Source organism: Semicossyphus pulcher, unplaced genomic scaffold (assembly GCF_022749685.1).
Source record: "Semicossyphus pulcher isolate SPU_LCO1_2020_fin unplaced genomic scaffold, fSemPul1.0.p SCAF_4, whole genome shotgun sequence".
Classification (NCBI taxonomy): Eukaryota; Metazoa; Chordata; class Actinopteri; order Labriformes; family Labridae; genus Semicossyphus; species Semicossyphus pulcher.
In genome coordinates this window covers 25,459,292-25,476,265 of record NW_027211715.1, presented here as the reverse complement: position 1 = coordinate 25,476,265, position 16,974 = coordinate 25,459,292, and the positions used below count along the sequence as shown (strand labels likewise).

At 40.7% G+C, this 16,974-nt stretch overlaps 1 protein-coding gene across 1 annotated transcript; it reads right to left on the bottom strand.

Annotated features, from left to right (window-relative positions):
• Window positions 1-1,100: 1,100 nt before the first annotated feature.
• Window positions 1,101-15,840, bottom strand: gtpbp3 (GTP binding protein 3, mitochondrial). The gene is made up of 11 exons (XM_069680448.1): window positions 15,782-15,840; window positions 14,962-15,212; window positions 14,542-14,628; window positions 13,704-13,786; window positions 12,536-12,655; window positions 8,163-8,235; window positions 7,017-7,160; window positions 4,290-4,455; window positions 2,285-2,415; window positions 1,803-1,989; window positions 1,101-1,368 (listed from the first exon to the last, which is right to left on the bottom strand). Exons 1-11 carry the CDS (start codon window positions 15,838-15,840, stop codon window positions 1,137-1,139), a joined length of 1,533 nt encoding a protein of 510 aa, XP_069536549.1. The 3' UTR covers window positions 1,101-1,136.
• Window positions 15,841-16,974: the final 1,134 nt, after the last annotated feature.

The following is a 16,974-nucleotide window of genomic DNA, read 5'->3' as shown; positions in this document are numbered from 1 at the left end:
CCCCTCGGTGAGGAGGGGGAAGCTAGGAAGCGAGACAGGCTTCACAAAACAATCGTTTCTTCAGCTAAAGGAGACAAGTCTGACACACTAAAGACTGATACACAAGATAAGTCATTTATACAGGCTGGGCCTCATCTGCAGCTTGACAATAAGGGAGGCCAGAGAGAGCTTTTATGTCTGAGCATGACTACAGGAGAAACAGCAAAGCACCAACAGTAGACTGATAACATCAGCATCCAACTGGTGTATACTCAGTGATGGTTAGAGAGAGCTTAAAAGCCTGATACTTCCTTCAGGAGTTGGTAGCTTTAAAAACAGATGTAAAAGGAGCGTGAATAATGGACTTTTATTGAGTGTCTATGCAGCTGAAATAGGCAACTTATACCAACATTTTTTGTCTAAAAGATGATGACATTTAAATGGTATGTTTTCCTGATTCATTGCCCCCTAGAGGTAAAGTAAGAAATATTCAGCTGTCTGTTTGATTTGATGAATTTGCTTTTTTATGTATGAAATAACTGTCTACTTACTAAGGGCCATCTGTGTCTAATGTACACAAGCATGCACAGAAGACAATAAATACATGTGAAGTATCAAAAATACGCGAGCCATCTTATACACATTCAGTGCAGCTGAAACGATACCTGACCTGACCTCTAGAAAAATGTTCCTCATTGTCCTGCGTTGCGAGTAAACAGCTCGGTGACCTTGCAGATGTCTTCAGTTGGCTTACTTTTAATGATCTTGGCCGTTATGTTGCGTCCTAAGAGCCCAATATTCACCTATCAAAGGCTTTCACACACTATTTTTAAATTACGACTCAAATTTGCCAAACCCTTCATCAAGCACACGAGGCCTTTGAGGCACCTGTCATCACTCTGAAACTATTTCAGTCTGTTAAACAGCATCAACAGAAAACAAACATGTCTGTGTCTTGGGAGCCGACTGATCCTGCAGCCAAGAACATGAACTCCATTCTCTCTGCTCCTGCTGAGCCTCGCAGACTGGCACGCTGCCGAGGCTGTGCGCTTTCTGGCCTAGTTTCTTTATTGATCCTCTGGGACCAAACAAGGAGGCATCCTTTCCCTCTAAACAGATATTACATGTAATTCTTGTTTTCGCTGTTAATCTTGCGACTATTTCCCGATGCAGAAGTCTTTGAAGATGATATCCAGGATCTCCTCCGCTCCGACCCGTCCGGTGATCCGGCCCAAGCTGGTGAGAGCCAACCGGACCCCCTCGGCTGCCAGAGCGAGGTCGATGTCGCGGTACCGCTGGTACTGAGCCAGCGCTGCAAAACACTGCTGCAGGTGGGCCCTGTGGCGGGCCTGGGTCAGGGTGGGGGCACCAGACAGAGGGTCGCCACACCTACAGAGGAAGTGAGAGAACAGAACGAACCAGACTCATTATTTTGTACTTTTTTTCAGTTTAGAGAGGGGAAATCTGATTTTATAACTCTTTCTATTGCAACACAAACATTGTTTTTTTTGTAGAAATGTTGTTGATTACAGCTTCTCCAGGTGTAATCAATCTTTTCTGATACAACATTTGCATGAGACTGCAAGGGCTGCAAGCAATGATCGTTTTTATTCTTAATTAATCTGCCAAAACCCAGAGACTCTTCCATGCTGTCCTAAATGACAAAGAAAACCAGTAAAATCGTCACATTCAAGATGCTGGAACCAGAAAATGTTTGTGTCTTAATAGTTGGTGATACATTTTCTTTGGATCGAGTGACAGATTTGAGAGCTGAGACAAGTAATCTTCATCACAACCGAACATTATAAATTATGTTCACTCACAGAGTCTTGACATTGCTGTGCAGCACTGCGAGGAAGTCCTGCAGACCTTCATTACTGCGGCAGGAGATCAGACAAACCGGAGGGAGTCCAGACACTCGTCTCAGCTCCCTGTCCAGCTTCTGCCTCCGCTCCTCAGGCAGCAGGTCGGTTTTATTCAGCACCAGGAGAAACCTGTCTGCAGGACATACTGAAGAAGGGAAGGAAACATTTGTTGATCAACTTTTGCTCCCTTTGGAACAGAGACTCTCTTTACAGCCTGTAACCTGTGGAGTACTACTTCATTAGTAAGTAGGTAGTTGAATTACTCCCCAGCCTTTACATAACGGCAGATGGCGCTGTAACTGACTGGTGTCAAAATAAATCACATTCTCAAACTTAAATGCAAATAAATTACATTTCAAATCACACTGTATGTGTAAACTTGCCATGCATACTTACTACCCTAAAAATACACTTGATGAATCACTGACTGGAGATCTCACCTGACTCAGGATGCTCCTGGGAGGGCAGGACGGTCCTGAGGTGTCCCTGAAGGAAGGCTGCAGCTTGCTGCGGATCAGCGGGGAGATCAGAACAGTCCACGACCACCAGAGTCAGATCTGCCTGCTCCACTCTGGAAAAAAAGAAAAGAAGCAGCGTTTTTCAACCTGAACTTATTCATAAGATCACAACATCATTAAAAAGTTTGTACTTTTTTTTAACTCTTAAATTTATACTCTAAAAGATCAAATGGGACCAAAGTAGAGACTGGAGATGAGCCACAATCCTGTTAAACATCTAATATAATCATTTTGTCATGACAGAACATGACAGTCTCTTTATTTGCAATAAAGTTAGTTTTTTTTATTTGTCTGGGTAAAATAAATACATTTAACTTCTTAGTGAACATGTTTATATTGGTAATGTTTGTTAGTATATTCATGTTTGAGGCACGCTAACTGTCCGCTGAGGATGGCAGATCGATTGCCGCTCCTCCATTTTGCTGCAGACTGAAACATCAGCTGCTGGATGGATCGCCATTACTTCTGGTTAATATTATTCCTGACCCTCTCAGGATGAATTGTCAGAACTTTGGTGATCGTCTGTCTCATCATTTGATTTATGAACAAATAATTAATAACTACAATTCATTCCCATCCCCCTCAGCTGTACTTTAACGTCTCACTAACAAACATTATATTTATAACATTATATATAACATGTATTTCTGTAGACTTGGATAAATCTTCTACTTCTTCATGGTTTTGACTTTCGCGTCTCCTCAGTCACCTCAGTCCCACAGAGAGGCAGCAGCAGCAGCAGCAGCGGATGCTTGTACTCGCCACATCCTTCCTGTAGTGACCCAGGTCACGAGCCTCTGACCTGCTCCCTGCGCAGAAAGTCCCCCAAAGAACACAAAGTGCCCACCCTTCCTATAGAGCCAGCAGGTCGCCCAAATAACTCAAACAAACAGTAAACTTCTTGCAGAACGTTTACATTGAAAATGGTCTTTTTTTGTACTGTAGTCACGTCTGCGTCTTGTTGATGTTTTTACTCCGGATTTTCCTGCAGCCTGCGTCACCAAACATGATTTTGTAAATACATTTATTTAATTAAATACATGTTTAACTGATTCTCTTGATTAGAAAGGGCTGTGAGTCCCTGTAAATCTTCCACCACTTAACAAATTTAATTCGCAATAAATGATAAAACAATTAATAAACAGTGATTTAAAACCTGATCGCTGCGTCAGATTCTTCATCTTCCTGCCAAAAGCACAAGTACCCGGGGAAACAATTAACATTTGTGTTTTTTGGCAAGAAAATAGTCATACTTTATCCTGAATATTCCCTTAAGTTCTTTATCATTAAGTCAGCTGCCAACCTTAAGGCCTTTCACCTCCTTATTAATTAATAATGCTTGTCAAGGTGTTGTTTGTCCCACCCTCTCCCCTCCTGCTCTCCAACACGTGATAAAACATGTGTATAAAAGCTGATTTAATAACGTGTTTGTGTCTTTGTTTGCCTGTTTGTGTATGATGAAGCAGTGATGACGAGCGCGACAAGCACCGCTGTCCTCCCCTGGTGTAAACAGTGGAAGCAGCTGTCAGGTGAATGGCCATATATGTCCATTCTCAACACCACACATGAAGAATGTGTTAATGGTGAAAACGAGGAAAGGAGGCTCTTCATTATGCAACCTCCTGAGAGTGTTTGTCCCGTGTATTTATAACCATGTCTCAGCAATAATATAAACTCTGGATGTTGCACAGACATTACAAGACTACAGCATTATGTGGAAGGGAAAAGCAGTGACTTATTTCTTCCTTTCTTTGTTTTCAAGGACACTTACCATCCCTCTCAGGCTCATTTGTCCTGTGTTATATTATACACATGTGAACAGTCGCTGAGGCAGCTACACGGGCTTCTATAAATGTGCTCTTCATGCACTGCTGAAGTGTTGATTACCTCTTTTTATATTTAATATAAACGTGCTTCTTCCCCGTACCTTTCCCGGGCTCTGCGGACCCCCTCCCTCTCCACCAGGTCCGGGCTGTCTCTGAGGCCGGCTGTGTCACTCAAGAGCACAGGGAATCCACCGATGTCCAGCGCCGTCTCCACTACGTCCCTGGTGGTGCCAGCAATGGGAGACACAATGGCTGCAGGTCTCTGGCCTTCATAAACAGAAGAAAGTTTAAGGATAATGTTGGCTCTCTTTCAAAACTATTGTACTTATCATACTGCCCATTTCTTTTTACTGAGGACATTAATGCAGCAAATATACTGGCAAAAATATGCAGGTAACATATACAGAGATTTTATCAGAGACAGATAATTTACAAACTAAACAGGGCAGCTTTGTGAAACATGAGGAACAACAGGAGTAAACAGTGTAATGGTTGGTTGGGGACTATTTTTAGCTGCGGATTTATATACATTAAGGAAGATTTACTTGCTTTTGTAATTGACTCAGTGTCATTAGAAATGAGATTGGCTCCTTAATGTCATCCAGTATAAATAAAGATTCAAGGAATTAAAAAATATGTAATTTGTTTTATTCTTCGTCCGTGCATTTTTATAGGTTTGATTAGCTTAGAAGCTGATGCCATTATCTAAAAAAACCCACAGAACACACCAATATTACTTTATTTAATATACAAGTTTATTGACCTAACATGATTAATGTGTTACACTTCTTTTCTTCCTTTTTTCCCCTATTTTTCTTGTTTTTATAAAAAGCCTTAAAGCTCCTGTGAGTAACTTTCAGTTGTGTTGATTTTGGCGCCCCCTGTGGACAAAGCCGTACCTCTTATCTCTTTGCTGATTTTGTCCTGTTCATGCTTACATGGTGTTTTTTTAACAAAAAATCTCATCCTGCTTTCTTTAACAGTCATCTGTATCACTCACTTTAAATGTTTGCCCTGGAAAATGTAAACAAAGGCAGCGTGCAGTTAATCACTTCATCTGACACCTACCCCCCCAGCCAGCAGTTTCAGGCATTAAAAATAACTATATAGAAATAATCAATCTCGTCGCTGATGATCTGGTTTGCTTTTGTAGCTCATATAGAGTCATCAGAATTAATTTTAAGTCTGTTTCATAACCAGTGAAAAACTAAGTTTTTTTTTGTTGTGTCTACAATAAAATAGATGCATGTTTTTAATATTTGTAAAAACAGATGAATATTTCGGGATAACTTGCTGTCTAGTACTGTTCTGTACTGCTCTGCCTTATACTGTCCTTGTTTAATATGTCATACATATTGGAATACATAGATTATGTGTAAATTATGTATTCATTGCAATAATTAGTTATTTAATTGTACCTGGGGGATGCCACTCTACAAGCCCTGCGTCTGTTTTTTGGCCATCCTCCCTCACATTTTCATGAACATTTGTTATTTTTCTTCTTCTTTGTTTCATGTGTAAATAATAAAATAAAACATTTTTCCTTATTATAAAGTATCAAGATGTAAAAATATGACATATCTAAGTCTGCCACGCAGGATAAACTGCATCATGTCTTTAATACACATTAAATGAAACCTGAGCCAGGAAGGATTTTTTCTGTCAAATATTGGTCTACCACATCAACTTCATTTGACACGTCAGTTTCCCTCAACTCATCAGTCACATGCACAGCACGTGAAATAACGCTGCCAGCTCAATATAAACTCGGTGTGAGCTCAGGCCACAGGGAAGACTCACCAGAACAGGAAATGGCAACAAGATATAATCTGAAGTTTGATAAATAGGTCTGTTATTTCGATAGGAAACAGAGAGGAAGCCCTTCCAAGGGTCTCTCTGCATAGTTTATATAAAGTTATTCTAAATATCCTAAATACCTTTACATCATAAACAGTAAAGGTTTATTTAGGTTTACTGACATAACACAATTACTTACTTAGAATGAGAAGATTTAAATGCAACATTTCCTGTTTCATGTGTAAAATAACATATTTTCTTTAATTTATAACTTTGCTAAACAAACAGTAGAAGTTGTTTACATTTTTCGGCAGCACGACCAGAATCAGAAATTGACACATTTGCGTTGACGACTGTAGCCCCCCCAGTAGTAGCAACTTTTACAGTGTTCTTTGGATCTTTTACTTTTAAATGTAGAGAAAACTTGGCACATGTGTTTCATAGGACAGGTGCATAAGAGAGGAAAAAAAATAATCACATTTGCAAGGAAAGTCCTGCACACTGTCCAACTTGCAGAAAATACTTGCTTGCAACGTTTTGGTACTCGACCTTCATCAGGCTAGTTTGCCTGAGAAATATATTATCTGCAAGTTGGACAGTGTGCGGGACTTTCCTTGCACGAGCATTTAGAAAACAAAAATTATTTCTGATTAAAATAAAAGCTCATAATTGTTGTAATTGCATAATTGCTCATAATAATTCCTAAAACTAACTTTCATTCTGCTTTATTTCAAAGTCACGCTGCTGCTTGTTTAAATTTGTCTCCCTCACAAACTCCTGTCTTGCAGAGAAAACATATTTCTCTCCCTTTCTGTCTGTGCAGCAGTATTTGCATTTTAATGAATAACACACATTTCACAAAATGCTGTTTAAAGTTTGACAGATTCTTCTTCTTCTTCCCCTCCCACCTCCACCGTGACTGACTGTCGTATGAAAGTCTATATTTAAAAGATAGTCTTATTTTAATCTTAATCCCTTTAAGATGTGTGGGTATATGTGTGCGTGTGTGTGTGCAGGCTAACGTCTCTTACAGAGTGTGTTAAGGAGGCTACTTTTCCCTGCGTTTGTGGCTCCTGCGATCACCACCTGGACTCCGCTGCGTAGCCGCTCGCCCCGCCTCTCATCCTTCAGGTGTCGCTCCATCTCTGCCTGCAGATCACACACCTTTGTGTCCACTGTGGGGGGCGTGAGAGGGAGACAAAGATGACAGAAGAGGGAACAGGACGTGACGAAGGTTTCTAGTTCAGCTTCACTTTCGCGGCCTTGTGGAAAGGATTTCTTTTCCTTTGATGGAAAAAGGCCCGTCCCTCCGTGTCTAACAGACCTTTGTCAGGACTGAAAATGGGTCATGGACTCGTCTCTTTCCGCGTGCGACTATAACGGAAAAGTGCTTCTGACAGTATGTTTCATCAACAATGCCTCTTTTTTTTTTTCATGAAAAGTTTCTTTCCTCATCCTGAGACTTTTGAATGACTCACACACACAACATTTTATCCATCCTGGAATAAAACATGAGAAAATAAAGATTTCATTTTTCTATGTCTGCAGGTGAGAATGTAAACTATTTGTAAACTATTTATGGCAGATTTTCTAGTTTTAGAAACAAGTCTATATTTCTTGCCTCTCCGGGGTGAAAGCCCTCGTTCCGTGCCACCACAATAAACAAAACCTCCCAGGCTTTATTGTGTCCAAACTTCACAACCTCTGAAACTCGAGGGGAGCTTTGACAGAGCCAGACAGCAGGCGACAGGCTCAGGGGGGACATCCCTCACACACACACACACACACACACACACACACACACACACACTGTGAGCATGGGAAACCTGGGCACACACAGAACAGTCGGACTGTACGCGGCTGCTGACAGCACTATTTCTGTGAGCGACATGTCAGGTTGGCTTTGAAGGTAAGACGAATGCCTCCACTGTCCCCCCGGCCCTCAGTCCACACTTCCTGAAGGAAACCGTCTTTTGAGCAGTTTGATGTCTTTGGTTTTTCCCTACAGTGCAGCAAAGGCAAACGATGGACAGTTGAAGATCCAAACAGGAAAGCCAGTCAGACCTCTCTCTCCTCAGAGAGAAGCACAACCCTATATGACCCCCTTCACCTCCCTGTTGAAAGCCCAGGGGACGACTGTTATTTTTCCTCACACAGAGAACACGGTGTAGACATACCTTGGTTTAAGACCCCATCCTCAATGAGCTCATCCTCACTGAAGTCTATGAAGGCCTCGACATGAGCCAGACACTGTGAGACACAGAGCAAGGAAAACACATTATGTTAGGCCAGTTAATTAACTTATTAGATACTATTAAAACATGTATATCAGTTGTTTTTCACAAGAATTAGGCTAATGACTTCCTGTGTATACTGTAAAGCTTTTCAGCATGTTGCAATGTTAACAGGTGAGCAGCAAGCACAGAATAAGTGAGCTGACATTAACAGTGTTTATAACAGTGCCCTCTGTGATGCATGTGTACTGTAGATTACATGGATCTACAGAACTAAATAAAGTGTCTTAACTTTTCTTAAATGACTAAACAAAGAAATATAACATCACCTTTATTCATCAGAACATATTAAAAAGCATTTCACATTTTAAACTTGTGGTAAAATAGCATTTAAGTTTTACTCTCATGGTGGTTTAGTATAGATAATTTGATTAAAGATGATTATTTTCATTCTTTAATATCACTTTGTTATTTTTAGAATAAAGGGCTTCATTGTCAGAAAATAGCAAATAAGGGGGCGCTGTTTAGCTCAGTCGGTAGAGCAGGCACCCCATATACAGAGGCTACAGTCCTCGTCGCACTGATCGCAGGCTCGACTCCCGGTCTGCCAATCATTTGTGCATGTCATCCCCCACTCTCTACTCCCAACATTTCCTGTCTATCTTCAGCTGTCCTGTAAATAAAGCCAAAAAGGCCAAAAAAATAATCTTTAAAAAAAAAAAAAAAAATAGCAAATAAGGGCAAATCATGAATTCACAAGGCCCGAGATGCCATGGCTGGATTTTTTACTTAAGCAACATCACATGAGAGGAACTGATTCAGTCGCAGATGCTATTCAGTAAAACATCACGACCTCCAGTGTGATATTGCTTTTATACAACAGTTATACAAGCGGCAAATAGTAGTTAACAGTAATAATCAACAGATTATTTTTGCTCCACCAACTCAACTAGTTCCATAACTTAACTGAAACTGGACTCTTGTTGCCAAGCAACACAAACATTCTCCACAGGTTACCACAGATCAGCTGATTTTATCATGTACATGTATCTGTTTGTTCAGCCAGTGAAATCAGAGTCTGCTGTGTTATTCAGAAGTACCAGCTTGATCAATGTAGACACGGTCTGCTGTGATGTTAACTAACAGTATTCAGAACACCTGGCTGAGGCGGAGTGATACACAGAGTGAAAAGTCCCAGGGATGTTGTTCTCTATATCAGCACTAATGGAATACCTCTTATCCAATCAGATTACTTGGTTGGAACTCACTGTTGTATAATCAGATTTAAGCGGTTTCAACAAGCAAATATTTGGTATTAATCCTTAATGCTTAAATTATTTCTTTATTACCAAATTTGCTGTTGATTAATTGTTATGTATCATATGTCGTCTTGATTGTGTGGTTTCTCTGCGCTACAAGTGGAGACCATTATTGTCAAACACTGAAATCCACAACATCTTTTCTGTTCAGGTAAGGAACTTAATCACATGTCAGGCTTCTAAACAGTGAGCATGTACACTTTAAACATAGTATAAATGTATATAAACACTACGACCTAAAATTAAATCTCCAATCTGACCTCCTCAGCAGGGTTGGCATTGAGTAACATAAACACAAGAGAAGTAACGCTGCACAACAACAGGAAGCATCAGATTCCCATACTTTAATCCATTCACAAACGTGGGAAGCCAACGGTTAAAAAACGGCATTGTTTGGGCGTCAAACGAGGGTTTGACCCGAGCATGATACACATGGTATACCTTTGGATTCCAAGAAAAGACTCTCTTCTAGGAACCGTCCTGAGAACGCTGCAGAGAAGCTGCTTCACACAGTTTCTCAAGGGAGATCACCTGGACCGGCTGGTCAGATCTGGTGCCAAAGTGCTGAAAGATCACTGGAACACATTCTCCAAAACAGTTCACAGAACAGGAGGGTTTGGCCTGCGTCCATTAGGTTCAAGCGTTCATGTGTGGTCAGTGACCTGCTGTTGAGCAAAATGTTGTTTTTTCTCAAGTTCAAACGCAGGACCGTTAAAATTTAAATTCCCAGATCAATTTGTCTGGAATAATTTCACTGTGTTGAAAGATGTTAATAGTGACTGAGTACTGGCCGTGGGTAAAGTGAATAGCACGCGTCATGTCCTTCTCTTTCTCCACTTATTTCCTGTCGGCCTCTAAAATCTCTGCAATCAAATTACTGCAAAAGTGCAGAAAAAAATTGCCTGACTGAGCATTTCCTTACTTTACTGTTCCATTCTTCCTCCACTCTAATTTATCATATATAAACTTCAACGCTGACCAAACAGTCTGACACTTATTTATACATACAGCGTATAGCACAGGATACAGTAAAGATAAGGCAAACAATACTGCTGCACAGAATCCATCACTGTCTTTATTGTGTGCCCGTCCCTCAGTGACAGCCATACAATAAAGACACACAGCAGCTGGGCTCTGTATAATTCATGTCTAATCCAGAGGAATACAAAGCCAGATTAAATGTGTGTTATTGAAGTGAGTGTGGAACAACAGCACATTACAGACCAGAAGGTCCTTTTTTAAAACGTCTTCTTTTAGTAAGTGAAAAATCCAAACAGAGATGTGTCCTTAAATGCAACTGAGCGCCGTTCCTCTGGAAACTAGACCCGCTTTCAGACAGCACGGAGCGTCAGCAGCATCAATTAAGTAAGGGATGATGTATAGTGAGCAGGCTGTTGTTGCGGAGTCGAACCCTGACAGGATGAGCAGGACTTGTCTCACCCTGAAGGGGTTCCTCCCGCTTATTACACAGCTTTTTACTTACAAAATGAATTATTTGACACAAAATTTGGATTTTATTAATTTAAAAATGATTATATTTCTGTTTTTTGCTACACTCACAGGGAGAGCTGCTTCCATAGCAACAGTTAACTCTGTAGCCTCTTTAAAATGAGCTAAGCTAGCTGTTTTTACTCACATTGAATGGAAACATTTCCACTGATAGTGAAGTAAAACAAATTAAACGGAACCACAGGAATCCTGATGGAGGTTTTCTGTCTCGTCACTGTCAGAGACATTTTCTTCTCCATTCACCGTCTTTAAACACCGCCGTCTCCTGTTCTGTGTTCTAATGTTTCATGTGCCGTCTTTAATTTTGTAGATCTCTCTGTCGTAGCCTAAAGTTTTTCCATCGTTAACCTTTATGGCTTCCTCTCTCTGTCGTCGTCTCTTTTTTCCCAATGTAAACAAACTGATGTCAAATTTAATGGACTTCTTTTGGCGGATTGATATGACTACAGTTAGTCCTCCAGATTGTGTGATTAGAGCCGCATCCCTAGCAACGGTCTGTTCTTCATAACAACGGCCTGTTATGGAGAAATAACGGACCTCGGAATGCCAAAATTAGAATCAAGTATTTAACACAACCGTGTAATAAGGTGCAATAACAGAGCAGGATTGCACAGAACACTATCAACTGGTATTCCCTTCAAAAATTGGAGTCAATTATTGATTGATGTGTTGTGCTTACTTCAGGAGGGGTTTCCCACTCTGTCTATATTATTCTATTTTCAGATGTTTTCCTCTGTTTTTTTCCCAGATGTTGTGATGATTGTGCCATGCAGATTGATATTTTCCTTCTCAGTGTTAAATAGAAACACCTGCGCCACAGCAACATGAAAACAGGAAGCCTCATATTCCCAAAAGCTAAACCATCAGAACTTGTGTAACAAAAGCAGCTGTAGAGATAAAATTGAAGAAACAGATGGCATTGTTTGGGTGTGAAACTGCTGAGACCTGACCTACAGCACAGTACACACAGCTTCTACAAAAACACTGCTTTCATGGAAATGTCAGACATGAACATAACGTCTCGGCGGGGAGGATTTGGCTTGTTTCTGCTGTCAAGCTAACTCACACTCAGAAAGAATGTTGTTTTTCATTGTTGACCGGTTACTTCAAAGAGCAGGTCTGGGTCACTACGAGGTCCAAAATTGGATGGGAGGAAATCCAAGGTCAAGTCAATTAAATCTGATTTCAGGAGACACAGCGTCTCAGATGTAAAATCCTCCAACATCTGTTTGTTTGTAGAAACTGCAGAATCAATAAACACTTGTTTCTACAGTACAAAGTCAGTCAATTCAATGGTAACAGCACTGAGAAAAAAGTACTAAAAACATGTATGTTCTTGTATTTTATCTCGCAGGCAGGAGAAAGTTACACACCTGCCACGTAAACCACACCCACACGTTTAAGCCCAGAGCTCCAGTCCTATGGGAACATCTGTTCGTACTACTATGGATGAAACACCACCAGTGTGTGTCCTTCAGGTCGACCTACCCGCTTCAGTCTGTGGCTCCAGTCCTGATACAGGCGTCCCAGCTCTCCTGACATCTGCCTGAGCGCCTGTCTCCTCTGAGCCTCCGTCTCAGCGTGGATCAGATCCCCGAGCCCCTCCACCTGCGAGGAGCATCACGATACTTTGTTTACATATATATTTTTTATCATACATTTATATTAATGAACCTATTTCTTGCTTTCCTTTTTCTTTCTGTCTCAAACATTTTGTTCATGATGGTGTAACTAGGTTAAAGTGGTGATCCCGAAGATCTCAGTTCCGTTCTCTTTGGCGGCACCTATGGTGATAAACGGTAATTAAAAAGGCGATGTGTTGTAATTCACAGCATGCGCCAGCAGAGGTCAGGCTATTGCTGGAGGAACGGCTGAACGGCTAAGAACGAGCTAAGAAAGATAGCGACAATGAGCGGGAATGTGAAAAAGTAATTCAGCTGAAATTTTTGACACTGATGAAGCTGTGTGTGTATCCGGCTGTTTATTAAGGCTACATACAGTTTCTAACAAGCAACACGCCGTGTATTATACCGACTGCTGATTAAATTCAAGGCTGCTTTGCAATCGGAGGATGGTGCCGGAGAGTTACAGCGGGAGCGCGCCCTGGAAACCTGATGGGCACGCGCAGTGACCCGGAGAGCGGAGAGAAAAGAAAAGAGATCGGGGATCAATTTTTTTTCATGTGTGTGCGTCCTTGAGAGATTGTATTTTATGTTAACATGTCATATAATCCTGTGTTGTGTAGCAAGACATGTCCAAGTAATTGGATAACAATGTCATACATGTGTGACAGCGACTTCCCCCTCCAACCAGCCGTTTCGCAGTTTTCCAGCACTCCTTTTTTCAATACCTTCTTGTGCCTTATACCCCGGTATTATGGCATTATAACAGAATATTCAGAACAGCCCCTTTTTAATGCTTAAGGCTGCACACGAAGAGAAGCCCTGGAGCTTTATCCATGCATAAATGTTTGACAACCAAATGAAAGAAGTGTACGAAAGGCTAAATTTGCAAAAAGAGGAATTTCCCTCTTGACATTTTATGAACCGGCCTGATTTATTCCACATCTACCCTGAAAAACGACTGTGAAAAGCTCCTGACATGCAAATCTGCACAGATCGGCCTCAGTGTGTTTTTTATGCTCTTCTTGACCCACCTCTGTTAAACCCAGTTTCCCTGCTTGAAAGGCTCTCCGCGTGAACTCTCCCGCTTCAGCAGGCCTCATGCCAGGCACGCTTCCTGAGAAAACACACACAGCAAACAAACGTGAAGAAATGCACGAGGCACGTGTGGGCATGCATCACGCACACACATGTGTAGGCTGAGGAGGATCAAACGCAGGGTCAATGTGTCACTCGGAGTTCACTGAGGATGAAAACAGCTTAGCAGGATAAAGAGGTGACGTTTTTCATTGTTTTCACAACCATTTATCAAATCTCATTACGTGGAGACAACGGGGGCACAGAACCATAATGGAGGTCACGATGCGTTAGCAAGAGTCCAGTGTTCTGTTTTGATCTACTGGCCGGGTGTCGTCTCTCAAAGATATTTCATTTTGTTTTAAAAATAAGAATCATTCAGGAATGTCATTTAAAAACCAGTTTCTGATTAGAGATAATCCTACATGATCAGGAGACAAGCTTTTATTAACCTACCTAATTTATACAACACTGCCCCCTGGAGGGCCAGTGTGAGAACTGCAGGATAATATTACTTGTCAGTCACAGACGGATTGTAATGCTTGTCATAAAACATATTATAAGTATCTTTGAAATGGGAACACATGCGTCAGTTTTCCCTTTTAAGTTAAAGCGATGGACAGCAAATGACCCGAACAGTTACTGTGCAGGCTTACAGCTTAGTCATGGGTCTGAAGACACAAATAACACCCCGAAAATAACTCTGCATCACGTGGCACTGTATGTTTGTGTGTGTATGCATTGTATTAAGGTGTAAAAGATTGCATCATATGTGTAATGGCATCTGCATGTTACCTAAAGCCTGTAAGACGGCAGTAATGACAGCCGGACCGCCGTGGATGTGGAACTCCACACTGTCCTCTCCCGTGAAACTGTGAGGACCTGACAGCAAGACACATGAGAGACAACAAACTCCATCAGATCAGCTTTAGCTTGTAACATATTTTGTCCTAATGGCAACTGGTAAAACTAGTTTAAAACACATTTCTACATAAGATATGGGACTTTGTGACATTTATCAAAGTTGGTTTGTCAAGTTTTTACTGGACCAGGCTCTCATGCAGAGCTGGTGGAGGGATGGTTTGTATTAGTATCTTCAACATTGTGCTGTATAATAATGTCGTGTTAATTACACCTTGGGCAGGAGAAGGGAAGAAGCACATGGTGCCTTCAAATTGAAGGGGAAAAAAGAATTCAATGTGTAATGGAGCAAACCTGGGAACCAGAGGACAAGTCCGCGGTCCAGCACCTCCTTGGACAGCGGGTCTGTGATGCTGCGTAACAGGGCGGTGCGTGGAGGAGGCAGGCTGCGCGCTGGCCCGGCCATACTCCTCAGAGCTGTAGCCGAGGCTGGACCGCTGACTCGTACCACAGCCACCCCACACCTGCCGTGGCCTGAAGATAAGGCAAAGATGGTCTCAGCATCAGCAAGGCCAACGGGGAGTCCATCGCAGGTGGACAGGAATCTGCAAGGTGGAGTTACTCTGCTGGAGATAAGTAAATGGGAAGAGACACAGCAAGTTCTGATTATATAGTGAACTTCTGAAGTAACATGTTCATGCTTTAAATTGAATTGTAAATAGAAAACCTGCATCTACTGGAGGCTTGAAACTGACAATAAAATAATAAAAGATTGTCATACATGTCAAAAATTTAAATTAAATGTCCAAAAGGTTAAACTGTTTGTTAAATAATCAAATGGAGGGGAAGAAAAAATACAAAGCTTTGTAATAAAAGAAGGAAGAGAAGAATTATAAAATGAATGTTTATAACACGGTTACATAAATTACAATGATAAAATTGTTAAATCAACAGCTGAAGAAAAACGTTTTGTTTTACTTTTAATTAACTCATTTGAGGACAAGTATAAAGTTGTCTTCTGTGTTCCCGTTTCAACTGACAGTATCACTTATTGGTGTATTCTGTCATTGAAAGGTTTGAAGAGTTGTGAAAATGTTGGCATAAAGTCAAAAACATTTGACAGTTTCTGTGTTGCCAAAGAAACAGAAATGGAAGTTGAAGTTTGGTAACAAACCTTGTCCTTAGTGTGTGGACAGCAGCTCTCCATATTCCTTTATAAATTGATGGTAGCATAACTATAAGACGTTTATAAGCCAAACGTGTCATGAACTAGTTGTTTCTTATGACATATTTCAGACACTGGCAGTGCAAGTCATGATCTGTCCTGGACCAAATCATCATGTTTACGTTATTCCATCGTTAGCTAATGTCGGAGCAGCCTGTCAATGTAACGTTGACTGACAAACGGAGACAGTTCATCAGACGTAAATGTCAAAGCATTTTGTGTTAGCGTTTAGATACTCCAGACTCCCTCAGCGTTTACATTTACCACGACAGGTCCCACACTCCTGCTGTTTGTTGTGATTGGTCTGCATCTTCCACCAGAGCGGCAGGTTCTAAAGCCTAATTGGATAAGGACCTGTCAATCTAATATGAGTACCGCCTACTGTGCATCATTGTATTTGGTCCGTGTAGCTACATTTGCTCTTTATTGCTGACCTTCCTACTGCTTTCTTTCTTTCTATCAATCAATAAATCAATAGATCCGTCAATCAAACTATGAAAGCCGAAACGATTCACTGATCATTTTCAATTTTAATGAGCAACTTGGGTATTTGTTCATATAAATGCTACAGGAATTCATTTTGTATACAACGAATATAACTTCTGAGATAAGATACTTTATGCCATAACAACACAGTTGAGTGTCAAAAACTGAGGAAAAAAAAAACTAATGCACACACTCTTGATTCATATTTTTGTTGTTTGATATACATTTAGGTTTTTATTTTTACTGCTGGGCTATTTTACCATTATTTATTGAGTGATATTTGATTTGCAGAATAGTGCTTAATATGCCTCATGTATATCATGAAAAGTGTCTGCGAGAGAAAGAGTATTATAAGTATTTTTATTCAATAAAAGTCTCAAAAACCACAAACGTGTGCTGTCCTCCCGAATACAGTTAAGAGTTTATTGTATGAAAAAAAAAAAGTCTTTCTTTCCATATTTGTCAGTGAGGATTATTGTAATACTTTGCATATATACATTTCGTTTAATATATTTAATATGTTGGTGGTTTATTTTTCAATTCATATTTTTTTCTGTAAATCATCATTCTTCATGTTGAGTTACACACCAAGTAAATTCACCACTCAACATTTTGCTGTGTGCTGCGTAGGATACGTTTTTGTGTCTTAAACCCGA

What these genes read in the sequence shown, in the direction of transcription:
- gtpbp3 (XM_069680448.1), bottom strand. Translation starts at nt 15,840, where the DNA reads ATGCTACCATCAATTTATAAAGGAATATGGAGAGCTGCTGTCCACACA. An exon ending in GTCCACACACTAAGGACAAG is followed by an intron (nt 15,213 to 15,781) that starts GTTTGTTACCAA and finishes TCCACCTTGCAG; the next exon opens with ATTCCTGTCCACCTGCGATG. An exon ending in ACTTGTCCTCTGGTTCCCAG is followed by an intron (nt 14,629 to 14,961) that starts GTTTGCTCCATT and finishes TCTTGCTGTCAG; the next exon opens with GTCCTCACAGTTTCACGGGA.